The 27301-nt window shown below is 59.2% G+C and overlaps 1 protein-coding gene across 1 annotated transcript in view; it reads left to right on the top strand.

The window, feature by feature from the left end:
* Nucleotides 1-12791: 12791 nt before the first annotated feature.
* The window catches only part of ARHGAP23 (Rho GTPase activating protein 23), a 125493-nt gene continuing 110983 nt past the window's right edge, over nucleotides 12792-27301 (top strand). Inside the window, exon 1 of the mRNA XM_065577540.1 lies at nucleotides 12792-12942. Within this exon, the coding sequence (XP_065433612.1) occupies nucleotides 12934-12942 (9 nt within the window). The 5' untranslated portion in view covers nucleotides 12792-12933. The remainder of the gene's footprint in view (nucleotides 12943-27301) is intronic.

The following is a 27301-nucleotide window of genomic DNA, read 5'->3' as shown; positions in this document are numbered from 1 at the left end:
AGGAACTTTAAGAGCACCGGTTTGATGACAGGCAGCATTGAGGAACTAGAGCAGTAGGGGCTGGGGGGCGAAGGGAGGACAAATAAGTGCTTATTATGGAGCTGCTCAAAGACCTGACCTGGGTATTGACTGACTCACGGCCGCTGTGGGGGAAGGATATTGAATTGGACGGTGGGCAGCAGAGGGCACAAGGAATGAAAGATCCTGGAGATTAGAAACCTGCTGCCGGGCAAGGGCTGGTTTCTGGGTGGGGAAAAGTCAGACTTGGGACACAAGACATTTCAGAGGGTCCTGAGAAGGGGCAGGCACCGGCAGCGTGTTTAGTGCTAGGCTAGTGCGGGTCTCCAAGAAGGAGCTGTATGTCCCCCATTGTACAGATGGGGGAACTGGGTACAGGGAGGGGAAGAAAATTGCCAGAGGTGTCAGAATGGGAGTAGAACCCAGGAGTCCAGGTTCCCACTCTGGGGCCGTGCCCCATCCCCTGGCCTGCACTGTATCCTCAGACTGTAACGGCTTCTCTCCAGGCCCTCTGATCCTGGAGCAGCAGCCGGGTGCGGAGCGTACAGGTTAGGGCAGTGGTTTGTGGCCTTTCTCATCCCCCCTCCCTGTGTCAATCAAACAGGGTTAGCTGGCGAGGGAATAAGGTATTGGGCAGTGGGCGTAGCCGGGCTGCGCGACCCTCCGTCCAGGCCAGCCCGCTGTTATTGGCACTGACGGAGCCCCTTGGCAAAGTCTCAGGCGGTCCCTGGGGGCAGTGGCCTACTTCAAGCAGGTGGCCGTTTGCCCAGGCTGTGCCCTGAAATCCTTCTCTGTGGCCCCGACACCAGGTGCCCGACCTACGGCTGGTGCAGGGTGAAGCTGAGAGCAAAGGGCCCCTTGGCCCCTCTGCCTGGAGTGAAGCTGGTGCCCACTCATTGCACTACGTAGACCTGAACCCCTGGGGCAGCGTGTCCTAGGAGACCCTCCTGGCTGGCTCTGGGGGCATTTCCTCTGCCCTGTTACTGCCCCCCAGGGCAGGGGGCTGGATCCATCTCTGGCCACTTCTGAGGCTGGGCACAGCATGGGAGTGGGGGAGGGGTTGGGGGGGGGTGGAATTCTCTGCTGGGCCTGGTGCGCCATCTTGTGCCCTCTCTCTGCAACTGCATCTGCTGTGCCCCGGCGAGGCCTTGCGTGAATTTGGGCTGGCAGAGGGGTAGGAAAAGAAACAGCTGTTGCAAGGGGGGAAGCTTTGCATCCCCTCGCTGCGCTGAACAGCTGCTGGGAAGAGGGCTGCTGTGGAGCCCTGAGCCCCCCCAAAACTGCGAGCCCTCGGGCCGGTGTGGAATTTGCCTCCCTGCGCCGCCCCCTTGGCCTGGCTGGAGCTGCCCCCCCAAATCTAGAAGTCACACTGTCACCTGGTGCAGGGGGAGCCTGTTCCTGTTCCACCAAGAACTGAACTCCGGGCAGCCCTGGCCGGCGCTTGGCTCATGCACTGTGTGGCTCAGAGCGAGGGGAGGTTCCCTGGCCGAGGGAGACCCGGGGCCCTGTAGCAGGAGAGGGGCTGAGTGGGGACTGGAAGGGGGTCCCTGCTGGGGTGTGAGGACGGAGAGGGGAATCCTAGCCTGCGGTGCCTGCCGAAATCCTGAGGGGGCCTGCTCCGCGGCTGGCTCTGGTGTGTGGTTTTCCCAGCTCTGTGCAACGCGCCCCCCCCCCCCCCAAAAAAACAATCAAGAGCCGTGGGACACAACGGTAGCTCCCGGCGGAGCAATTTCCTGGCTGAATGCTGCTGAGGCTGTGGTCGAGGGGCTGCTGGTGGCCGGCATAGGGCTGTCGAGGGAGAGCGAGGCGGTTTCTCCATGTGGCCAACCAGCAACGTGCCACGGTGCCCGTGGCATCCGTCCTGTGGGAGCGATGCTGAGGCCGGCCTGCGGCCCATGGGGATGTGCGAAGAGGGGAGCCCTGAACGCTTGGTTAACCTCATTATTACAATGGAAGGTGCACGCTGCCGCCTCGCCTGCTCCTAGGGTGACCAGATGTCTCAATTTTATAGGGACAGTCCCGATTTTGGGGTCTTTTTCTTATATAGGCTCCTATTACCCCCCAGCCTAGTCCGATTTTTCCCATTTGCTGTCTGGTCACCCTACCTGCTCCACTGAGAGGAGCCGTGTGCAGGGGCGGCTGCTTGGAGCCCCCGGCAGGCAGGCGAGCGCCCGGAGCCTGGCAGGGGCGGCTGCTTGGACCCCCGGCAGGCAGGCGAGCGCCCGGAGCCTGGCAGGGAGGCTCTGGGTTCCGAGCTGGAGCTGGGCGAGCCCATTGGCGGTGTCTGGGCTGCAGTGAAGTCACCCCAGGGGAGCTGGGCCCCGATGGAGAGGGGCCGGGCTGGAGCTAACTGCCAAACCAGCCTGGCCCCTGGCAGCCTGCCTTGCCCCTAGTGTGGCCCCTGTGGGGGGCCAGGACACCAGAGTTCGACCTCCCCCTCCGGCTGCCCTGACCCTCCTCCTGTTGTAGCCAGATGGGGCAGCTCCCAAGTGAGAGCCCCCGCTAGGAGTTTGCTCTGGCCCCTGGGTCTGGGCCCACGCTGCCCTCAGAGCCCCGAGCGGCGCCTCCGCTCCTTGCTCCTGCGTTTTAGCACCGAGCTGTTCCCCACCCCCCGCCGCCCCCGTCGGCACTTGGACCCGGCTCTGAACGCCTCGGCGTTTGGCAGATCAAAGCCCGGAGAGCGACAGAATGGGGGTGAGCGCTGAGAGAAGAATCCAGGCTCTCCGGTGTCTGCCGGGAGGAGGGGGGCTAGGGGAAGCTGGTGAGGCTAAGGCGCTCATCACGCACCCCCGCTTCCCCCCTTCCCGGCTTAGCCTTGTGGAGTCTGTGCTGGGCGAACCCAGCGCCCGGGAATGCCTGGGCCACTGACCAGCTTTCAAAGCGGGGCAGCGTCGCTGGCCCTGTGGCACGGCTGGGGAGTCCAAGGCACAGAGGAGGATGAAGGGATCTGGTCTGGCTGGGGCAGTCAGGCCCCTGGCAGAGCCAGGAATAGAACTGAGGGCCACCGGCACCAGAGCAGCACCGGCCATGGAAGGGGCAGGCCGTTGTTGTTCTGTATTTGGCTTGTGGTTGACAGCGCTGGCCAGCACATAGGAGTGCAAAGAGCCAGCCACGGCCCACGGCTCCGCAGTGCTCGGTGCTGTACAGACCCAGAAGACAGCACCAACCCCTGCCCCACAGCTCTTGTTACGCTGAAGTGTAGACAAGATCTCCCCCTTGGGGGTGCCTAGCCTGTGGGAGAGAGGCCCTGGCTGTCCCCCCCTGTGCTAATGGAGAGAGCCGTGAATGCAGCAACTATTTTCTGGCCTGGCCCCCGGGCAGGGTGGGCTACGTTAGCCCGGCAGCGGAGCAGGTGAGCTCCTGGCAGCTCCCTCGAGCCCGTGGCTGTCCCGGTTTATTAACGAGGCGTTGGGTCGCCAAACGCAGCGGAGGAGTTGGTGCGAGGGGGCTCCGCTGCCTGCCGTGTGTTTGGTTTCCCTCCGGCCCACGGGCAGGGGGCGGCTGGGGGATCTCGGGGCAGGAGCTCTCTGGGGCCAGCAGGGGGAGACAACGGCACTTTGCACCTGTGTGTGTTGGTGCCGCAGCTCTGGTGAGCGCAGGGCCCTGAGTGCCTGTTGCAAGGTGCACCCGAGCTGCACCCGCCTTGATGCTTTGCTGAAACAAAGAAGGGCTGCAGCGGAGGTGGTAGGGAACTGTCCCCCCTCCCCTGTGATTTAGAGTGGGGGGTTCTCAACCTGGGCACCATCTAGGAGTCATGACCCCCCCGCCCTTGCTAAACAGGGGAGACGACCTGATCTAGGAAAGGCTTGGGAGGCTGGGAGCGGGGCCTTTAGAGCGCAGGGGCCAAGCCCAGGCCTGGCAGAGGGATTGTACTGGGGGCACCCAGCACGCTGAGTGCGGGGAGCACCCATGGGCCATACTGGGCCAGCTCCTCAACTGGTGCCACTCCAGCCACCCACTTACACACGCTAAGGACCCAGCCTCTGGTTGCTAGTCGAATCCTCCCGCTGCTTCAGTTTGGCTCGAGCGAGGCATAAATTGGAGCCGGTGATGGTCAGTGAGGGAGCGGGACTGGAACCCAGGCCCCCTCCTGGCACCCAGACCTTCGCTCTAACCACTAGGCCCCACTGCTGCCTTCTGCAATGAGGGGGGAGAGCCTGTGTGGCAGCCTGGATCTCCGCATCCTTCTCCCTGCTGAGGCTGTAGCCCCCTTAGCCCGGCATTGTCTGTGAGAACAAAGGGCCTCATTGATGGACCTGCCAGACAGTGTCTGCCAGGCTGTGAACTTTGTATCCTGGGTTTTTATTTGCTGCTCCGAGTGTGGGGCTGGAGCGGGGATTTACACACACACACACACACACACACACACACACACACACACACACCGCCAGCCCGCTGAGTGTGTGTTGGAGAGCGCACAAAGGTGCTAGGGGGCAGAGGGAGGGGAGAAAGTGCCAGCTGGTGTGTAGGGCCGGGCCATGCACCCAGCAGACAAATTTGCTCTTCCCACTTAGCAAGGGCTGGTGCCGTGCCTGTTCAGGGGCTTTAGGCCCCAGCGTGGCCCCTGGCCCAGACCAGGGCAGCCCTAAGTTCCACCCATGCTGGCTGGACCATGGCCGGGCACAGCTCTGCCCTGGCCCTGCCTCCCCGAGTCCACACCCTCCTCTGTCCCACCCACACCCAGCCCTGCAATGGTTGCTAAGGGGTCTCCCTGCACCACGGTATTGCCCCTGCCACTTGGCCTGCTGCCCCTTCTGCCCTCTTGAAGGCAGCGATGCATGTAGCACGCTGGGCAGGGGCACGGGGACGCTGCAACATCGGTGCCACCTGCCTGTAGGATTCGGGGTCCCTTCGCCTCCGGGGCCATGGCAGAGCCTTTCCAGGTGACCAGCAAAGGCGGGGGAGGGGGGGATTCACTCTGTGCCCCTATTTTTGGCTGCTTTATCATGTCAACAAATAGCCCTGAGTGGGCTCCACTCCACTCCCCCCCGCCTGCCGCAAGATAAGGGTCTTTCCCCACTTCATTTTCCCACGAGGAACTCTGCCCTCGTCTAGCTGGGAAGCCGGCCAGAGCAGGTGCAAAGCGCAGCCAAGAGGAAGCCGTTGGCAATCCTCGAGAGCCAGGAACGGTGATACGTCGCCTTCAGCCCCGTCCGCTGGCGCCGCCGCTCTGGTAACTCTTTCGGTACGTATCTGGCCAGAGCGCTCCTGGAATAGGAGAACTCGGGGAAGGGGGACATCACGAGGGACTGAAAGCTGAGCTGTTGAGCGGGGGAAGGGATTTTCTGCCAGGCCCCCTCGACTCCAATGCCTAATGGACGTTTTGGAGAAAAGCTGTTGCGATTAAAGCGTCATGGCCACTCAGTGACCGTCCCTACCCCTGCTCTGGGGCCCTTAGCGGATGGTCCTAAAGTAAGAAACAAGCGGAAACAAAGATCCCATCCCCCAGCCTTCCTTTACCCGCCCTGGTGAAGCCAGATGAGATAGGGCCCATGCCCAATGTAATAACAAACCAACCTCCTGTACAGGGCACCTTTGCAATGTGGCTACCGCCATCTCCTGGTGACTCTGGAGCGCGCCTGGACTGCTGGGATAGACCTATGAGAGCCGATGAGCTGAGGCTACCGGTGCCATGAGTGGAATAGCCAGTGGGGACTGTCTCCCACCTGGGTAAGCCGGCAATCCCTGCATTCTTATTATTTACTATTTGCGTTGCGGTACCACACAGGATCCCTCCTTGTGAACCCCCCTGTTGTGCTAGGCGCTGTACAAACGGAGCAAAAAGCCAGTCCCTGCCCCAAGGCGCATACAGTCGACCCTGTCGTCAGTAACTAATAGCAAGCAGCGTGTGTGGGAGCGAATAGCGCTTTGCTTCGCCCAACTCAGCCCCGTGAGGCTTTGCAAGCTGTCGTCGACCGAGCCAGCCAGGATCCTGTAACTGTCCTTATCCCCAGTGGGATCCCGGCACGCTGGAGAGCGCATCGCCAGTCATGAACCTCCCAGGCTGGCGCAGTCCCGGGGCCTGTCCTGCAGCCCGGGAGAGCAGAGGGCGAAGTCGTCTCATCAGCCTCTGGCAGGGAGGCGGGCGCCGTCTGGCCGGCTTTCAGAAAGGCTGTAAAATTTCCCCTCCGAGACAGCTTTCCCCGCCCCCAAAGCCCCCTAGCCCAGGCAGCATCCCAAAAACAAGCGTCCACCTCGTGGCTATTAGCAACGTGGAATGTGACCAGATACCCCGGGGACGGGCGGCAGTGCTGAACCCGAAGCTAGAGCAACGGAGGCTCAAAGGTGGCTGGAAAAGGGCTGCTGGGACTCTGGTAGGGCGAGCGTCCGGGCTCCTTGGCATAGGACGAGACGGGCAGATCTTCAGCTGGTATAAATGATCCTCGCCCCAGTGGGCCACAAGTTCTTATGCTTGTGCGGGCGGGTGCTTGGAGACCGGGCCTGCTGGGGAGGTGATGCTCAGGGGTGGCGGTGGGAAGCCCCCGGAGCCTCCCAACAGCTGTCCTCGAATGCCACGCGGGCATGCCCACGACCATGCCCAGCCCTCGCTGGTGCCTGGAGACAAGGAGCAACCGTGTTGCTTGCCAAGGAAGGAGGAAAAGCCGACCGTGGTGCTGTTGCATCCTGCGGGGGGAGGGGGGTGTTATGCCCAGGGCAGGAGGCATCTTCACAGCTGCTGGTGCCACCCTGCCTGCCTAGAAGGACCCTTTCTACCCGCAGCATCGCAGCCACCCGGCCTTCCCTGGATTCCAGCCCCCTTCCTCCCCCCCACGCACATGCTATAAAGCCCCCTTTGTCAGAGGCGCGGCCCGGCCTCTCCCCTCCCTCCCCGCCGGATAGAAACGCCAACATGGCCGCCTGGCTCCGATCTTATTTTTAACCTCTCATTAGCATCCAGAAGCAGCAAAGTTCCCCGTTTCCTGGAGAGGTTCAAAGCCAGATAAGCCGGGAGACAAAAGCCGCATTCTTCCAGCCGGCATCTAATAGGCTTCCCCTTGCTCTATGTTATCATCCGCACATGCCCGCTGCATAATCGCCTCCCTGTTGCACTGCAGAGCTTGGTCACCCATCCCTAGATTGCCCTGGGAAGCATCCCCCCTTCTACACACAGACGGTCCCCGGGCACAAGCCGCCTTCCTCTCCCGCTCTGAAATCCTGATGCTCGCTCTCTACCTGCTCTGATCTCAGGCTTTGTCTAGGCAGGGGTTTGAGGTCCCGATGCAGCAGGGCTGCTGTGAATGCCCAGTGCCCAGCCTGGTTTATGCCCATGAGATTTTCCACTGCCTCTGGGTGACCAAACTGAGACGCTGAAGAGGGGCCAGTCTCCGGGTTTTGCTCAGCTCTGTGGCTATGGGGCGCTCCGGAAAATCAGTCCCGAGGTGTCTCAGGCTGGCCCCCCTCAAAATTTGAGCCCCCTCCTCCCGACTCAGTGGCCGCTTTTGAAAACGATCAGCCTCTGTGATTGGTGCGAGGCCAGGAGAACCCAGGCATCCGGGCTCCTGCATCCGTACGTCAGCCACCAGCCCATCTTTCCGGTCTGCTGTGGGGTAGGACAGGTTGGGCCCCAGTGAACACAGGACCGCGTGTTCAAGAACTGACTTGGTCGGTGATGTTACGCTCGTGAGGAATTTGCTGCGGCCCGTTCCCTGGTTCTGCCCATCCCTGTGTGAATGCAAAGGCTGAGCCCCGGCAGAGAATCCCCTGCCAAACGAGCACTTAGAACAGCTCCGGGAAACGACAAAATAAATCACCAAAGGAGAGCAGCGTGGCCAGTGCTTCCGAGCTGCCCCCGGGCACTTGGGCTGGGGCCTCTCCGCCAGCGAAGATTCACCCAGCCCGGTCACCGGGCTCTCCCATCCTGGGGATCTGAGTTAGAAACAAGCCCTGGCTGCAAAGAGCCGAGCCCGGATCAGATCAGAATCCAAGCCGGGCTTCCCTGCGGCTTGGGAGCGTTTGGGTCTGTTGGTCCTGCCTGGGCTCATTTCATAGGGAGTGTGTGTGAGAGAGAGATGGTGTGAGTGAGCGTAGGTGTGTGTGAGACCCTGTGTGTACGAGACACACACACAGTGCGTGAGAACATAGTCAGGGTTTGTCACTCCCTTTCCCTGTGGTGCAGAGGGGCAGCATCCCCCTTCCCTCCCTCCTGACCCCGTGATGGGTGTCGCACCCGCCCTGGTGCCTGGAGCGCACCCCGGGGCCAGGAAAGGCTAACAGGGCAGCGCTTCCCCCCGCCGAGAACTGCCTCTCCCGTGGGGCCTGCTGAAGCCATGTCCCGACTGGAATGCGGTGGGTGCAGTTGGAGCACATCTGCCCACATGTGTTCAGAGCAAATCAGCAGACCCGCCTTGTTTACTCTGCATCACGCTGCGGCTGCTCCTGTGCCCGCAGTGGGGCGGGTGGCATGGGGCTCTGCTTTAAAGGCCTCATCATCGCTAATGCATTTGGCAGCCACTCGAATGCCACGGGTTGCACCTAGAGATCGCTCCAAACAGCACAGAAATCCAGTACTGTTCTTCTCCTGCAGCCGTGCCCAGAGCCCGTTCCAGGTGGGCACAGAAATCCAGTACCGGTTCTTCCCCCGCGGCCGTGCCCAGAGCCCGTTCCAGGTGGGCACAGAAATCCAGTACTGTTCTTCTCCTGCAGCCGTGCCCAGAGCCCGTTCCAGGTGGGCACAGAAATCCAGTACCGGTTCTTCCCCCGCGGCCGTGCCCAGAGCCCGTTCCAGGTGGGCACAGAAATCCAGTACCGGTTCTTCCCCCGCGGCCGTGCCCAGAGCCCGTTCCAGGTGGGCACAGAAATCCAGTACCGGTTCTTCCCCCGCGGCCGTGCCCAGAGCCCGTTCCAGGTGGGCACAGAAATCCAGTACCGGTTCTTCCCCCGCGGCCGTGCCCAGAGCCCGTTCCAGGTGGGCACAGAAATCCAGTACCGGTTCTTCCCCCGCAGCCGTGCCCAGATCCCGTTCCAGGTGGGCACAGAAATCCAGTACTGTTCTTCTCCTGCAGCCGTGCCCAGAGCCCATTCCAGGTGGGCACAGAAATCCAGTACCGGTTCTTCCCCCGCGGCCGTGCCCAGAGCCCGTTCCAGGTGGGCACAGAAATCCAGTACCGGTTCTTCCCCCGCGGCCGTGCCCAGAGCCCATTCCAGGTGGGCACAGAAATCCAGTATTGGTTCTTCCCCCGCGGCCGTGCCCAGAGCCCGTTCCAGGTGGGCACAGAAATCCAGTACGGTTCTTCCCCCGCGGCCGTGCCCAGGGCCCGTTCCAGGTGGGCACAGAAATCCAGTACCGGTTCTTCCCCCGCGGCCATGCCCAGAGCCCGTTCCAGGTGGGCACAGAAATCCAGTACCGGTTCTTCCCCCGCGGCCGTGCCCAGATCCCGTTCCAGGTGGGCACAGAAATCCAGTACTGGTTCTTCCCCCGCGGCCGTGCCCAGAGCCCGTTCCAGGTGGGCACAGAAATCCGGTACCGGTTCTTCCCCCGCGGCCGTGCCCAGAGCCCGTTCCAGGTGGGCACAGAAATCCAGTACCGGTTCTTCCCCCGCGGCCGTGCCCAGAGCCCGTTCCAGGTGGGCACAGAAATCCAGTACTGGTTCTTCTCCTGCAGCCATGCCCAGAGCCCGTTCCAGGTGGGCACAGAAATCCAGTACTGGTTCTTCTCCTGCAGCCATGCCCAGAGCCCGTTCCAGGTGGGCACAGAAATCCAGTATTGGTTCTTCCCCCGCGGCCGTGCCCAGAGCCCGTTCCAGGTGGGCACAGAAATCCAGTACTGGTTCTTCCCCCGCGGCCGTGCCCAGAGCCCGTTCCAGGTGGGCACAGAAATCCAGTACTGGTTCTTCCCCCGCGGCCGTGCCCAGAGCACGTTCCAGGTGGGCACAGAAATCCAGTACTGGTTCTTCTCCTTCGGCCGTGCCCAGAGCCTGTTCCAGGTGGGCACAGAAATCCAGTACTGGTTCTTCTCCTTCGGCCGTGCCCAGAGCCTGTTCCAGGTGGGCACAGAAATCCAGTACTGGTTCTTCCCCATGTTCCAGGCCAGCAGGAATTCCCCCTTGCCCCTCACTCTCGTGCAGACTTTGTGGACAGGCTTCACTTGGGACAATCAGAGTTAAAGCCCCGATTCGATTTCTGGTGCATGCTTGGCACAGATTCACGGCTGCATCCCGGTGCAAGGAGCTTCCTCTCTCAGTGCCCAGGTGCTGTGGCTAGTCATCCACATGCCAGCAGCCCAGGACCCTCTTTGTTGACTGAAAAAACCAAGTGACTAGTTCTGAAAGAAGTTTGCCTCGTCCCCATCTCACGCTGCAGCTGGGTAGCTCTGGGCCTGTACCCCCTTGCCAAGCCCTTGCCACACGTTCCCCGGGTCTAACTACAGGGCAACACTTCTGGCTCATTCTGACTCTGATATGGATGGGGCCCTGGGTATAGATACAAAGCCAAGGCTGATGGTGGCATCAGTTCTTCCTGGCGCTGCCCTCCACCCCACCAACTTCACCCTTTTTAGGAGCCTCGGCTAGGGCGGTTGCGGTTCACTTTCTGGCTTCCCTTTCAGAGGCCGTGTTTGTATTATCTGAAGGCCCTCACCGAGATCAGGGCCCTGTTGTGCTCAGAGCTGTACAGACTGCGAGAAACAATCCCTGCCCCAGAGAGCTTGCAGTCCAAAGAGACACCAAAGGTGGGGAAGGGAAACGGAGGCACGGAGCAGGGCTGTGACTTGCCCAAGGTCACACAGTAGGGCAGTGGCAGAGCTAGGGGCAGAGTCCAGGGCGCTTGAGTCCTGGTCCGCTGGACGCCAAAGCTTGCACCAAGTTTTTGTGACTTTCGGGAATTTCCAAATAACACAAATGTTTCTGGCATTGGCGCTGCTACCAAGCAAATATTTACGACTGCTCAGCAAGGGGGGTTGATGACTTCCATGCCATGCGCCGCAAACAAATTACTCATGGAGGATAATTGCTGGTGTTGCAGACAGTCGGCATGAAACCAAGTTCATACTCCTCTCCCTCCCCATCCCCCAGGCAACCAAGGTTTATGTGGGGACAGCGGGGAACCAGGGGTTCCTGGGTTCGGAGTGGGAGCTGGGATTCTTGGCTTTTAACCCCAGCTCTGCCACTGACTCAGTGCGCGGCCTTGGGCTAGTCATGGGCCCGCTCTGTGCCTCAGTTTCCCCTCCTGAAAAATGGAGAGAGTGACACTGACCCACACCGCTGCTTGGAGATGGAATTACATATCTGAGGCATGCCTGGCAAACATCCCCCCCACTCCTTTTCCCTTGCTGTGGGACTTCTCTGATGGGAAGCAGTCAATATCCCCTGAATCTCCCCCCGCATCTCCCACTGGCCCAGAGCAAGACAGGCGACTTGCTCCCAAGACATTGGGGCTCAGCCCCCCTTTCTCCACAATGTTGCCTTTGGCATGGGGAAAAGGCTCTGGCCCAGATCATGCCCAGCCTGCCAGCAGCGCACCCCCCCTGCTTCCTGGGGAACAGGGGAAGGGGTGAGGGGGAGATGTGGGCTCCTGGCCCCAGAGAGGGTTAAATCGGTGTCTCCCTTGATGCTTTTGCAGTTCCCGCTCCTGGACCTGGCACTGCTCTGGGAATATTCCGCCTTGGGGAGTGTTACATGAGGACACTCCACAGCGGCCAACCAGCCGGATGGCGAGCCAGCCCTCCCCAGGCCAGGAGAGAAGGGGGCCTGGAAATAATGGTAATCTGGGGAGCACGGAGGGAGGGGGCAAAGGGGAGGATCTGCTGCTAGGGGGCGGAGAGTTTTGGGGATTGGGGGAGCTGGAGCAGAGAGAGGGGCATGGGTGGGTCATGAGTCCTGCCACCCAGGTGTGGGGCTGACAGCTGCAGGGCGCGCATGGGGCTGTATGGCAGGGGCAGGGCGGATGGAGGGGGCGAAGCCCGGGGGGGGGGGAAGCCCAGTTGTGGGGCTAGCAGCTGCAGGGCGCGCATGGGGCTGTACAGCAGGGGCAGGGCAGATGGAGGGGGCGAAGCCCGGGGGGGGGGGAGCCCAGTTGTGGGGCTAGCAGCTGCAGGGCGCGCACGGGGCTGTATGGCAGGGGCAGGGCGGATGGAGGGGGCGAAGCCTGGGGGGGGGAGGAGCCCAGTTGTGGGGCTAGCAGCTGCAGGGCGCGCATGGGGCTGTATGGCAGGGGCAGGGCGGATGGAGGGGGGGAAGCCCGGGGGGGGGGGAGCCCAGTTGTGGGGCTAGCAGCTGCAGGGCGCGCACGGGGCTGTATGGCAGGGGCAGGGCGGATGGAGGGGGCGAAGCCTGGGGGGGGGAGGAGCCCAGTTGTGGGGCTAGCAGCTGCAGGGCGCGCATGGGGCTGTACAGCAGGGGCAGGGCAGATGGAGGGGGCGAAGCCCGGGGGGGGGGGAGCCCAGTTGTGGGGCTAGCAGCTGCAGGGCGCGCATGGGGCTGTACAGCAGGGGCAGGGCAGATGGAGGGGGCGAAGCCCGGGGGGGGGGGAGCCCAGTTGTGGGGCTAGCAGCTGCAGGGCGCGCACGGGGCTGTATGGCAGGGGCAGGGCGGATGGAGGGGGCGAAGCCCGGGGGGGGGGAGCCCAGTTGTGGGGCTAGCAGCTGCAGGGCGCGCACGGGTCAGGGTCAGGGGCTGCCCCCCCGCAGTGGAGGGGGGGGGCGAGGGCTCACATGACCCTGCCGGGCGGCTGCCGGAGCTGCCCGGGGCCGCAGCGCCGGGATGAGCCGGGGAGGGGAGGGGAAGGGGCGGGACGCGGGGAGGGGGCCAGGCAGACACACGCCCGGCGGGGGGACGGGCGCTCGCAGCAGACGCAGCAGCCGGGCCGGCTCCCGGGGACTCGAGGACCTGACAGAGGAAAGTCACATGGATCGCGCCGGGGGGCTGCCCCCCGCCCTCCCCCCGCCGCCGCCTGGCCTGGGGGCGCGCTGAGGGGCGCAGCATGGAGCAGGTAGGAGGCGCGGCCGGGGGGTCTCGGGGGGCGGCTCGCGCACACAACAGAGCCGAGGGAGGGGGCTTTGTGGAAGAGGTGGGGGTCTGTGTAAGGGGTGGAGGCTGGGATCTAGGCATGGGGTGGGGGGGTCTGTGCAGGGAGCCTGGGTCTGGGGTCTGTGTATGGGGTGGGGCTCTGTGAATGGGGGTCTGGGGTCTGCATAGAGTGGAGCTCTGGGGGGGGGTGTCTGTGCATAGGGTGGGGCTCTGTGTGGGGTCCTGGACTCTGTCCATGGGGTAGGGGTCTGGGGTGGGACTCTGCATCGGGCTCTGTGCCTGGGGGTCTGGGGTCTGTGCCTGGGGTGGGGTCCTGGATTCTGTGCGTAGGGTGGGGCTCTGTGAATGGGGCTCTGGGATCTGTGCGTAGGGTGGGGCTGCGTGTGGGGGGGGTCTGTGGTCTGTGCCTGGGGGCCTCAGGTCTGTGCATAGGGTGGGGCTCTGTGTGTGGTGTGGGGTCCTGGATTTGGTGTGGGGTCTGTGCCTGGGGTGGGGTCCTGGATTCTGTGCATAGGGTGGGTCTCTGTGAATGGGGCTCTGGGGTCTGTGCGTAGGGTGGGGCTGTGTGTGGTGGGGTCTGGGGTCTGTGCCTGGGGGCCTCAGGTCTGTGCATAGGGTGGGGCTCTGTGTGTGGTGTGGGGTCTGTGCCTGGAGTGGGGTCCTGGATTCTGTGCGTAGGGTGGGTCTGGGGTCTGTGCCGGGGGTGGGGTCCTGGATGGGATGGGGTGGGGTCAGGTCAGAGGACTGAGCGCTGAGCTGTGTACAAGAGGGCTGGGGCGCAGTGCACTGCAAGTGGGGGGGAGACAACACAGACGGGGACTCCGATCTCTAGCTCCTGTATGCCATCCAGGCTGGCTTTGCCACCCTGGGGTCTAGTGAGGAGGCTGGTACTTGGTCCGCCCCCCCCCATACCCCGCCTGGTGAGGGGAACACAGCAGGTGGGTGGCAGAGAGAGAATATTACAATGATAATAAAAAAAAAAGATCAAGAGCAGAGAAAAAAAGAGAGGCGTGTATGAAGCGAAGGGAGGGGTGGGGTACAGAGAGGGGAGTGGAGGTGGGGTTGTATGGGGAGGTGGGAGGTGCTAGGGCATGGGGGGTTGTATGGGAGGGGTATTGAGGGGGGGCATGGGAGGAGATGGGAGGGGGTGGGACATGGAGGGGGGTGTAGGGAGGAATGGGAGGGAGCGAGGTGTCAGCAGAGGGACGACTGGGAAGGGGACTGCTTGCCCAGGGGTGTATAAACATCCCCTCGCTGCCAGCTCAGCTTCCGGGCCCAGCAAAATCCCAGCCTGGTGGAGGAGGAGGGAGGCTGGCCAGCCACGTGCCCTCTGCTTGTCTCTGGGTGAATGGTCCAGACCAGGGATTCTGGGAGTCACATGGGTCACACGGTGCTGCTTAGCCGGACCTGGGTGGGTCCTGTGGCATGGGGGGTGCTTCAGAGAACCACGATTCGCCACTTGACTCTCCCTCCTGGAGGGGCCGGAGGAGAGCAGAGCTGATTTTGGAGTGGCCCCTCCTGGTCTCACCTAGCCAGGGGCTGCCTGACCCCGTGCTGGGAATTACAGCTGGATGGTCAGCATGGTACCCAGGGAAACTTCCTGTCGAGATGCCCTGGTATTGGGGATGCTACACTAGGGAGGCCTTGCGGGCATCTGAGCCCACTGGCCAGAGACCCTCACGATCACTGCACACCGGCGCATGTGCCTGTTCACACCCATCAGAGACCCTCATCGTCTACAGCCATCCCTGGCAACCGTGAGACAGAGACCGTCGTAATGTACACGCACACACTGCTTAGACAAAGATTCGTGTTGCATATAGAAACATGGTCCCACCGATTAGAAAGGAGGCCATCGCAATACACACACACACGCGCACACACACACACACACACAGTGTGTGGTTGTTCTGGGTTAATCCTTTGCAGTACGTGACACTTGTTGCTCCTGGTCGTGGCTGATTTTTGGCCTCTGTCTCTGGCAGCTCAGGGGAGGAGACCGAGGGAGAGAAGCACCTGCCATCAGGTTCTGCCCCATGGCCAAGTGGGGCGAGGGGTCCCTCTTCCTGCCCAAAGCCAGACGGTTCCCATCTGTGCTGTCCCCAGGGGGAGCCGTGGGGTGATGGAGCAGGCTCTGGGGGTGGGGGTACTTCCCACAGAGAGGGGTTGGGGGGGGGCAGTTGCCACCATTTTAAGGCAGTGGGGTGGGGTGCGGGATGTGGGAAGGGAGAGGTGGCTGCGGCAGGATCTCTGCCTCGGAGGAGCCTCTCTCGGCCTGTCTCCGCATGGATGCCGGGAGTCTCCATGGTGGGGTTGGGGTGGGGATCTCTGGGTTTCTGGCAGGGCAGGGGGTGTTAGTGTGGGTTTTGAGGGGAGCAGGTGGGGGGCATCAGCCCCTCCCTCTTCTCATGATATGTCACTTTGCTGAATGAATCCTGAGACCCTTCCCCTGGGCTGGAACAAGCTGTAAGGCCGGAAATGGAAAGGCAGAGCCCCTCCCCCGTAACCCGAATCCGAAGGACAGTAACCCCCCCACACCGCCACCCCACCTCCCTGAATCCGAAGAGCAGTGCCCCACTCTGCCATGTCCCGTCTGCCGCTGTCCCCCTTCTCCTGCAAGCTGCCCCTCTCCCCCCCCACCCGAATCCACAGGCCATGTGTGTCCCTCCCCCCCAATCCCTCCCAGGCCAGTTGGAATCCCTTGTACTTCTGCACTTCATAGTCCCCTGTTCTGTTCTGCTCAGTTGTCCTGCGGGTACTGCCGTGGCATGGCCAGGTCACTGGGAGCCCCCCCAAATATCCTAGCTAGCACCCCAGCTTTCCCCGGGCGCAGCTATCGCCAGGACTTCCCACGCCACCTGGGAAGCAGGAGAAGTTTTTGCTTCCTTCCCTGGAGTGCTGGGAGCCGCTAGGCGGGAGGCGAAGGGCAGGGGTGGGGCGTTCACGGCTGTGGGTGTCGGGCCGGGGCAGCGGGCTCTTATCCCAGGGCTCAGACAGGCAGGCACCTGAGGCTGGACAAAGGGGCTGGCCTGTGAGGGACGATAGGCTGAGCCCTGGCCCGGATTCTGCGCTCAGTGTAGACTGGGAAGTTGGGTGGGCTTGCTCCGGATTTATGCCAGGGTAACTGAGAGCAGAACCCAGCCCGTAACCAGTATGGCTTGGCTGAACGTTGGCCGAGTCCGATGCCAGCTTCAGCACCTCTACAGCAGTGACGCCTTGGGTTCCTGGCACCCCCATCTAGGGATCTCCAAGTGCTCACGATTTAAGCTGGGGTTTTGAAAAAGGCCTAAGGGAATTCCAGCTCCCAGTTAATTGGGTGCCTAGCCCCCTTAGGAGCCCCAAGCCCCACAGCACCCTATGAGGTAGCATCCTTCTTCTCATGTGACGAGACCAAGGCACAGAGGGGGAAATGACATGCCCAAATACATCCAGTGGCTCTGCAGGATTAGAACCCAGGGCTCCATTGTCCCCAGGGCTGGGCTTGTCTCACCAGACCCATCTGGAAGGAGGGGCTTTGGGCAGAATTGTTCTCTGGGGGCCTGTAACTGGGAGAAACAGGAGGCAGTTAAGAAAAGGAAAATTCTGATTGTAACAGGGCAAGGCAGGGACTGTCCGTGTTTGTACAGCGCCTAGCACAATGGCTGCTAGATGGACTCAGGCTGAATATCAGGAAAACTGCCCGCCAGTGAGTTGGATGAGGCCGCGGCAGCCACATAAACCCCTAAGACGGAGGCAGGAATTATGTGCTAAGGTGAAAAATCACTATCACCTGGAACATTGAAAGTTAGATGCAGAGAATAGGACGGTAGCTGGGCTTGCCGTGTGGTTGTAGCCGTGTTGCTCCCAGGATATGAGAGAGGCAAGGTGGGTGAGGTGATATCTTTTATTGGACCAACTTCTGTTGGTGAGAGAGACGTGCTTTCGAGCTACACAGAGCTCTTCTTCAGGTAGGTCGGCTTGGCAGAATTCGATTGTGACCGATAATATCGATGTTTATCTTTAAGCATTTATTTATTTTGATTGATTCCTTGGGGGGGGGTGTGTGCGTATGGCGAAACTGACGTTTCTTGATAAAAATCTAATTCTTCCAAGTGTAATTGTAGAGGATGAACGTGGGCTAGATGGTGTCTAGTCGGTAAACCTGGTTGGAAGTTTTCCGACGAAAATTTTCCATCAGAAAACGCAGGGGTTGTCAAACCGAAACGTCGCGTGGACCCGTCTCGATTGCACCCAAAATTGGCTTCAGCGTGAACTGTTGCATTTTTTTCGATATGAAATGGTTTTCGAGTCACATTTTTGGATAGTTCCGTTTTTCAGGAAATGTTGAAATTGACCGTTTCCCTTCCGAGTTGGAACCAAACCAAAATGTCAGCATTTCCCCAGGACCGGAGAGTCCGAGTCCCAACCGGCTTTGGCTGGGGGGCGTCTCTAACGTTCCCGGTTTGCTGGATTGCCTTGCCCTGAGCTGTGCTTCTTGCCTGTAGCAGCAAAGCCAATCGGTCTGTTCTGGTGTCATTGGTCGTGAGTTTTCATATTGGCAGAAGGGAGTGAGTGATGGCTCTGAATGATGATGACAATAATGACTGACACGTACATAGTTCAGTCAAAGTTCCCCATGCTCTCTCTGGCTGTGATCCTCATTTAACTCCTATGTTGCAGCAGTGCCTAGGGGGGAAACCAGGTTGGGGCCCCCTTCTGCTGGATGGTGCCCAAACGTATCCGATTCTCTCTCCCCTTTCTGCCAAATTCCCCCTCCCTTCTGCACACATTCTGTGTGCTTTATTGATCAGCTGATTCTATTGGTGTGAGTTCTCTCTTCTCCTCCCACTGAAATGCAACCACTTCTGGGGTGGACTGCGGCTGCCATTTAACACGAGCACTGATAAATGAGCTGTTCAGAACTGTCCTTAGCCCCAGAGGCCCGTGCGTTTCATGGCACGTCTGGACCCGAATCTAGAGCAACATTTACTTTAGTGCATCCGGGTAACATCCCCTTGGTTCCCCTCCCTCCCATGCCCCAACACACATACACACACTGTAGCACCTGGTGGCAAATACTTGCTGGTGAACAATTCATTGAGGATTAATTTTGATGATGGATTTTTTTGCTGCATTCTCCTGACAGCTTGTTCTATGGGCCAACGTAATTATGATGCAGTCTGGGCAGCCTGGCTTAGAATCTCCTTCCCACACCCTGAAGGGTAGGTGTGTGTATTTTCAGCGGTTCAGCTTCTCAGCTCCCCAGGCCTTCACTGCTCTGTTTTCTACCCAGCCTGCCCTTTGCTACCCCGTGCTCCCTGGCAGTAAACTGTATGCTGTCTCTATCTATCTATCTATCATCCTTACATGACCGCCGTTACCATAATCTCTGAGCACCTCACAATCTTTAATGTATGTATCCTTCCACGACTCCTGTGAGTAAGGGCGGTGCTAACACCCTCATTTTAGAGACGGGGAAACTGAGGCACCAAGTGGCTAAGTAACTTGCCCGGGGTCACCTAGGAAGTCTGTGGCGGAGCATGGGATTAAATTAGTGTCTACTATGTCCACAACCCAGCCTGAATTTAGCGTTCTTGCTAGGGTTTACCTTGACCAGCTAAACACGTGTTAAAACCACCCTTTGCCTCGTGTACGCCAAGATTTTAACACATTGCTGATCCCGTGTTTAAAAAACACTCCTCTTTCCCCAGTGAAGACAAAGCCTTAGGGGGTGGGAGAGTGTGAGAAGAGTGTGTGTGTGTGATGTGTGTGTGTGTGTGTGTGTGTGTGTGTGAGAGAGAGATCCTGCATGTGCAGCACATGCATGACGCTTGCATAGGGGCCCTCTGTACATGCCTGTGTGTGGCGTGCTGAATGCGTGTCCACCCACTGTGTGCTGGTGAAATCCCGTGTACAGCGTGTGCTTGTAGAAGGAGCTGTGCAAGTGTGTGACGCTCTGGGAAGGCGTGCGTGTGTGAGTGTGTATGGTTGTGAGCACGTGTCCCTGCCACGTGTGACTACGTGATCCTGCCTGTGCGGACTGTGTGACAGTGCGTGAGTGGATGTGTGTGGCTACGGTCAAGGCTATGGGGCTGACGGGGCATTGGGATGGAGCCCCAGGGGCCGTGGGTCAGGACCGAGGAGCATCAGCAGAGTTGGGTGGGAGGAGCCCAGGGACAGCTGCAGGTGGGGATTGAGGGCTAGAGATGGGTCTGAGGAGCCCGGGGCTGGCACAGCAGGGCAGGCTGTGGGCCGGGATTGAAGGGCATTGACAGAGCTATTCGGGGGACTCAGGACTGGGATAGCAGGGGGTGCTGCAGGTTAAACCTGAGAGATCCGTGCATCCGCGGTGCTCATGTACGAATAGGGGCAGCTCTTGCCTATTCAGTAGCACCCGGACCCCCACACCTGCCCAACACGCTCTTCTGTTGACCCCCGATGACCCAGGTTCCTGGTGCGGCCCATGCGGGTCGGCTAACTGGGACCCTCACAGAATCCCTGGCCTCGGCCTTTGCTTAGAGCCTAACAATTCCCCGGCTCCCCTGCTGCCGGTTGGAAGAGTCCCAGGGTCTGCTTTCCAGGGTGGAAAAATAACCTCCCCGCCACCCAGCTGCATTGCAGGGCAGTTCCCGGCGCCTTCCCTTTGCCCTGCTTGGCTGGGGCTCCTCCGGAGCAGGCGGTGATAATTTTAGGCAGTGAGATCAAACAGCTTGGCATGCGGCACGCTCGCCGATTGGACAGCTTGGGGGTGCGTGAGCCTGTGATCTAACCCGGCCAGGGATAGTGCTGGACTCCGGCCGGGCCTGCTTGTTGTCTCTCGCTAATCATTGAAATGGCTGATGGCAGCCGTGGAATGGCTCTGGGGCTGCCAGGGAGCGAACAGACGTCCCCAGGGCTCCGTCCTCCTGGAGTCCCTGCAGAGCGTCCCCCGCTCACCCCCTGCGACGTGGGAAGGTGGCGCCACTTTAGCCCTAAAACGCCTCCATTTAAGAATGCCCCAATTCGTGAGCAAATCCCCCCCTCCCCCCCCGGTAAAGCAGCTGGGCTCGGCCTTTCATTCCCAGCGTGTCTGTAACTGTGCTGGGGGGGGGGAGAGAAAATGCTGGAAGACGCCCCCCCACCCGACCGCTTCTGCCTTTATTGATTTTTCATATTGGGACCCTCGCCGTGGTTCCTTTAAGAGGCTTCCATTCAGCCTTCCAGGCCCTCCGCTGCCAAGCATTGCCCCGACCCTAGGTTTGCTAGCCAGGTTTTCTCTTGTTTATCCCAGTTTCCCATAGCCACCCATGTGGGCTGAGCTCTTGAGCTGAGCGGAAGGGGGTGGGGAGGGGGGAGGGAGCCGTGGTAACCCTTTCCTTGCTGTCTCAAATTGCCTCCGGGTGTTTTGGGGGGGTCACACCCCACCTGCGTCTCCTGTTTCGGGCTCGACGGGGATATTTTTCCGGTGAGGTTCCGCCAGCAAGGTGCTGAGCGCTCTGGATCCGATCCTCCCGGCCCTGAAGCACAAGCTTAACTTTTAGCACAGGAATAGTCCTATTGACTTAAGTGCGTGGCAGGATCGGGGCCAGCGCCCTCTACACCTTGCAGGATTGAACCCACTGGGAGAAAGGACTCACCACCCACGAGGGGCCTGATTCTGACCTCGGTCACGCCACTGTAAATCATCCCCATTAAAATCAAGGTGACAGATTCTCCGCCGGTGTAAGTTGGTATAGCTGATTGACACCCGCTAAGAGTCTGGCCCAGTGGCGTTAAATAGTGTCAGATTGATGTAAAGAAGATCAGAATCCGCACTTAGCTGTTTGTAGATGTAGGGGACTTGAACGTTCTTACACTCCATTTTCCTTGGGCCTAACATAGAGAAACAGCCTGGATCCAAATCTAGGGCGTGTCACACTTACACTTTTACACACCTGCACACGCGTGTGCGCGCGCACACACACACAGTTTTTCAGACCAATATTTTCATGAAGTTCTTTTTAAATGCATTTTGTTTCTTGAATTGATGTCTTAAGGCAGCCCATGCGTTGAGCAGTTATTCTATTTCTACAGACGGAGATGTTAAAACGGGCCTGTCCCCCCCCCATGACTTTCACTGGGAGCTGGGCTCTAACCCTCTTTTTCTAAAATAGATGCTCTCATTCCGTCAGGAATTATTTCAGGGAAGGTGTCTGGCCTGTGTTACAAAAGAGGCCAGACGCGATGATCACCGTGGTCTCTCCTGGCCTTGGAATCTATGAATAAATCCTGTAGGCAATTTCAAAATACTCCCCCTACGGGCCTGACTGTCCGCTGACCTGCGCCGCGTGTCCTTATTTAAACCATCGCAAGGCTAAGATTACCATTCTGATCTGGTGCCATTTTACACCTTTTTTGTGCCAGGAGCAAATCACTGCACAGAGGACCTAGGGCTTTCTCTTCACTGCGAAAAAGGCGTGGCTTTCACACTGCTGTATCTAGCTCCCTGCAAAATCCTAGGGGAGATGAGGCTCGGGTCGTTTTTATCAACCCACCCTATATACCTCCCGCACCTGGGCTTGGCTTCAACTAGTTAACCTTGCGGAGCTGTTTATCCCGGTGCAAAGCAGGTGCAGATTGTTATAAATGGGGTAAATGACTGTGGGGCAATGGAGAATCTGATTTAAGGGCTGGCTTCCCCTCTAAAGTCTGCTCCACACGTAGTTTTTGTATGGCTTTAAAGCCGATCGGGGGAGTGACTTTTCTACTGAACCACCTCAATTGTTATTGCCTCTAGTGTGGACGCAGCTACGCTGGTATCATGTTGGGCTGTGTTTTGTTGTTCTTCATTTGAAACAATATTCATTGAAATATTAAAAATCCAGGGTCAACGGTTTTTGTTTCGTTTGAACAAGCCAATATTCCCCTGCCAATGTTTCAACCCAAGATAAGCTGCTTGGTTTTATTATTGCTTCTAGTCCATTTCCTTTCCGGGTTCTCAGGCCCTACGTTCGAGCATTGCTACCCCCAGTATAGTGCAGGAGAGCCCGAAAGAGAAACTGAATACAAGTAAAAGTGAAATTTACCTTACAGCATTTGCCTGGTGTAGCTGGTAACTGGGGCCAGGCTCACCCTACAAAGTTTTGTTGGCGTAGCTATGTCAGTGAAGGGGGTGAAAAAAACCACACCCCAGCCGAGGTAGCTCTGCCGACAGAACCCCCAGAGCAGATGCTGCTGCCAGAAGAGAGCTTTTTTCAGGATCGCTAATGTCATTCGGGGAGGGGGTGTTGTTCTGCCAGAAGAACGGTGGCTGTCAGCATACGCTGGGGAGCGCTGATGGGGCAGCTGTACTGAAAAAGCATTTGTCGCCTAGGCAAGGCCTGAGAGTTTAAAGAATTCCTTCCGTTTTAGTGCCCACGGGCCAGAATGTGCACAAGCGCCTAGCACTGCTTTGACACTTCAGTAAGTGCCCAGATGTTCAAACGAGCTCCGCACATTGCGTGCGGAGGTTTCCCCCCCTTTTTTTGTTGTTGCAAATCTTAGGTGCCTGAACGAGAGCTGAGCTCTTTAGAAAATCTGCCTTCGATCTCTCTGGGTCTCAGTTCCCCATCTGTAAAATGGAGCTAATAATCCTTCCGTTACCTGTTTTATCTATTTCCACTGTAAGTGCTTGGGGTCAGGGACTGCCTCTTGCTCTGTAGAGCTCCCAGTAGAACAGCGGCTTCTGATCTTGACTAGCCACAACCGTCTTTGCTAGAGGAGCAGAGGTAGGAGAGAGCTGCAGGCTTCCCCGCCCTTGGGACCCCAGCTGTGCGTGCTGCTGTTGTTCGAATTAACCATTTGCCTGTTTTCCATAGGGCCTAGGAAGTCCTAGGGATTGGAGATCAGGGCTTGTGCTGGGCGCCGAGCAGAGTACGTCCATACACTACAGACTTCTGCCAGCGTAGTTATGTGGGTCGGGGTGTGAAGAGATGGGTGATCTCTGGCCGACACGGGTGTACTGGGAAAAGCCACCAGTGTGGATGCAGCTAATATCAGCATGTGGTTTTGCCCATTCCGCTCAGGTTTGGCTGGTATAAGCCGTGTCCGCACCAGGAACGCTTTGCTGGGTTAGTCTACTGGTATAACCACACTGGCAAGGCCTTCCTAGTCGAGAAGTGGTCTTAGAGGCAGTCCGTGTCCCAGAAGGCTTATAATCTAAACGGACGGGACAGACCCAGGGCTGGGGGGACCGGATCTACCATACAAGCAGGGGCAAGAAGCTGCAACCATCATGTCATGTTGGCTTGTTTCCCTTTGATTTGTGGGCGGGGTTTGTGGTGTGGGAATTAGCTGGCGATGGGGGTGGATGGGAATGAAGGTGTGGGGGCAGGAGGGGAGCAAAAGGGGCAGGGAGGAGTGAGTCTGAAGCAGACAGACTGTGGGGGGTGGGGGTGGAAGCGAACAGCCAATCAGCGGAGCGGGATCAACATCCCGGGTTAAAGCAGCAAAAAGCCCCGCTGGGTAACCATGTGCTGGGTGTGTCCCCTCCACCACGCGGGGTGCTGTGCTAGACAACACCCCCATCCCCTGAGGAGCCCCCGCTCAGACAGCAGGGGCCGCCCCGAGGGCGGGAACTCTGGATTTATTCCCCCCAGAGGTTCAATCTCCTGCTGGCCCCCAAGAGAAAATTCACTAAAAATAAAAGGGAGGAGGGGGAGGGGATTTGGAAGAAAACAAACTAATCACCCCGCTGGGGCCAAACGCAGCCCTGGCGGAAAGCCAGTGACGGGAGAGGGCCTTAAACCAGCGCTGAGGGGCCCCAAATCCCCCAGGTGCCAGTCGAATGACTGGGATCCCCCTCCCATCCCAGTCCCCCCTACCCGCTGGCAGGCACTTCACACGAGCCCTCACTAGAGGGGGCCCTTCCTCTTTCTCTCTCTCCATGGAATGCCAGTGTCAGCTGTTCCCCACCCCTTCTTCCTGCCCTCCCTGCCTGGCACCCTGGCCCTGCTCAGCGCCTGGCAGCAGGGACCCCGACTCCGTCCCTCGCCGCCCACAATGTCCTCGCTGAGGAGAAACCCTCCAGCTTCCACCTCCCTCCCTCCTGTGGGGAAGACATGGACTCCCCTAGATTCCATTCCAGGCGTTCCCAGCACCCCCAGCTCTGTGCCCAGCACCCCCACGTGTCTAGTGGGCTGTAACAAAACCCTGGATCCGGATCTTGACTTGAATCCAGACTGTGTGTGTCTCGTATTTCTGCTCCGGGGTCTCGGTGCCACCTGGCTCAGAGGGGCCCTGGGATGTTCTGAGCCGCAAGAGGCGGAGGAGGGTTTACGCTGCTGTGGTCTACACTGAAGTGCCCATGAGAGCGGGTGCGGCGTGGTTTAGGGTGAGGCTCTGAGCTGGGAAGTGGGAATGTGCCCTGGTGCGACCGGAGTCTTCCACCCGGCTGTGCTGGGGTGGCAGCTCTGGGAAACGCGAGCCGCTGGGTCTCGTCCTCCCGGCCTAGCCCCTTCCCGCAGGGAGCAGAGCACTGGAGAGGTGACTCTCTGGACGCTCACAGGCACCCAAGAGGTCCAACATCTCGCAGGAGCAGGCCCAGATGGGACAGATCCATTAGGAGCTCAAGGCCATTCCCTGCCATAGCTGCGTCTCGCCCCCTGATGGGGACACGTCCCCGGCCTGGCTACAGTGATAGATGTTTGGGGGAAAGAGATTCGAGGCGCAAGTAACTCTCCTTTGTGACGCCACCTCCCAACCCAGCTCCCTGCAGAGCTTCCCGGGCCAGTTATACCTACTCTATTTTCCGTGCCCATGCTGGGAAATTCATGGGACGCTCCTTTGACGCTCACCGACCCCGCACCCTGCAACGCTGCTTCAGTCCCCAAGCCACGAGCCGATCGGGGAGATGGGGGGGACGGGCTGCTAGTCTCCCGCTTCCTCTGAGTCTGGAAGGGGTCCCGGGGCATCGCCCGTGTTGCACAGCCTGGCCCTTGAGCTACTTTCAGGTCACGGCCCGGCCCAGCCTGCACCCATCAGAAGGCTGCGAGCCATGGAGATAATTAACAGTCAAATCGGCTTGGATGTGAATTCCAAGGCCAGAAGGGTCACTGGGGTCATCTAGTCTGACTTACCAGGCCACCTCCCAGTTGGGGATCCCCAAGTGTGTTTATAAAGGGGGGGTTCCTCACTTTTAGAGATGGGGAAACCGAGGCACGAAGCAGGGAAGGAGCTCACACAGCAAGGCAGTGGCTGAGTCTGGAATAGAACCCAGGAGTCCTGCACAATTATTAGCTCCCACTCCCTCCCACAGGGCAAGAACCCAGGAGTCCTGATTCCCAGCCCCTCCTCCCCCCAGTCACTAGGTTACATGCCTTACAGAGCCGGGAATAGAACCACCGGGTCCTAATTCCGAGGCGCCTGCTCTAATTATTAGGCAATGCTGCCTCTCCACAGCCATGATCACGAAGCTCCTGGATTCGCATGAATTGAAAAGAGGAAGGGGGTCTCTGTATCAGCCTGGTAGAGCACAGGGATCTCCCAGAGGGCAAGGTGCTTCCCACCATGTGTTTGTGGCTCTGTGTCTGGAGGTCCCAGGCTGGTACGATTAGTAGCGGGGGAAGCGTGGACTGGTTGTCAGGGAGGACTGAGTTTGTCCATTGTGGGATTAGCCTGCTAATTGATGGCCAGGATGTGAGCTCATTTCCCGTCTTGGAGAAGGACGGGAAGAGGGGGCACCGGGGCTGGCATTCACAGATGGAAAATGTGAGCAGGTGGCATTTGGACAGACTCCCTGCTCCCCCTTCCATGTAGTCTAGGGCTGTCCCCATTGACTGGGCTCCGGGAAGGGCTTGAGATCAGATTGGATTGTTCCTCATGTTTGAAATATGGTGCTGAGGTTTCCTGAAAAGGGTCTCAAGGGAGGCTGGGGCCGGGGCTGGCCTGGCTGGCATTTCCCGCCCCCATCCCATACTAGTGCATCTGGGATTGTGGGGAAAGAGGGTAAAATAAGACTCCAGAGACTTGCCCCTGCATGGGGGCGTGGGCAGGGTACGTCAGAGGTCTGCTTCACTTGCAATCCCTTGGAGGGCGTAAATCACTCAAAACATCAGGCCCTGCTTGTGTTGCTCTTCCTAACTCCTGCCTCACTGGATTGTCTCCCCTGGGCGCAGGGTTGTGGGGTGGGAGGGGGCTGGCCCAAAGCAAGGTGCTGCAGGAAGTGATGTCAGTGTTTCGTCAGTATTGGTATCGCAGGAGCTCCTAGAGGCCCCATGCCGCCAGGTGCTGTCCGGGCCCCAGCTGAGATCAGGGCCCTGCTGTGCGAGGTGCTGCACACAGAGGCACCTGCCCCAACGAGCTTACCATGTAAATAGACAAGACAGACCCAGGGCAGGAGGGGAAACTGAGGCACGGGTCAGGGAAGCGACTGCCCAAGGTCACCCGGCAGCAGGCCACTGGAATAGAACTCATGTCTGCAGATAGTGGCCTGTCCGTTGATGCTTGCACTTATAATCCAACTGGGCAACTACGTCCGGCCTCCCTTAGATCTCCTGGCCGTCTCAGCGGTGCGCAGGATTTGTTGTTACTTTGGGCGGTTTACCAGCTGCTGTGTTCCATCCCAGAGGTGGCTGCATTTCAGTAATGGGTGAGGGGCTCCTGTGTGCATTCACAGTGTGTAAGGAGCTTTGGGAAACCTTCAGGATGAATGGGGCTATGGAATCGTGGATGTTAATGTCACTGGTGTGTACAGATGTCTACTGCCGGGGGAAGAACCTCCACAAGGTGCTAGCAATACACGGCCAATGACACACAGTTGAACTTCTCTAATTCGGTCCAGGAGAGGGCAGTGGTGGCCCATATATACCATCCAGGGCCCTACTATTCCCATTTTACTGCTGGGGAAAAGAGGCACTTAGACATGAAGTGACTTCCCCTCTGATCAGTGAGAGTCGGCACAAAGCTGGGGATGGAACCCAGGAGTCCTGCGTCTGAACCATCTTGCAGGGAGGTGCCGGTGTTGCTGAGGGTGAATGCTGGGCCTTCAGCTTTTAGCGATGCTATTAATAACATCACTCCCATTATCGCAACCCCTTACTATGGTGCACCCCACCCCGTGCACCCCAATGCCAGTGACTCATTCCCCAGGAGAACACTGGCTGCCTGCTGAAATGTGGCCGCTCATCCCCCTGCTGCCACCAGCAGATCCGCTTTGCTAGGTCCCCTCCCCCTCCTGCCTGCAGCGTTCAGCAATGTTTGCTGGGGTGGGGGGAAAATCCAATCGGAGGCATCGATCCCTCCCGGGACTGCAGCTCCCAGAGCATCATGCACGGCCAGCAGCCTGTGTGGACATGCAGGGTGCGGGAGGCTCCCAGAGCTTCCATCCCAGGTTGTGGAACGGGGGC

This window comes from Chrysemys picta, chromosome 24 (genome assembly GCF_011386835.1).
Source record: "Chrysemys picta bellii isolate R12L10 chromosome 24, ASM1138683v2, whole genome shotgun sequence".
Lineage (NCBI taxonomy): Eukaryota > Metazoa > Chordata > Testudines > Emydidae > Chrysemys > Chrysemys picta.
The sequence above is the reverse complement of the archived record's forward strand: the minus strand, read 5'-3'. Positions and strand labels throughout refer to the sequence as shown.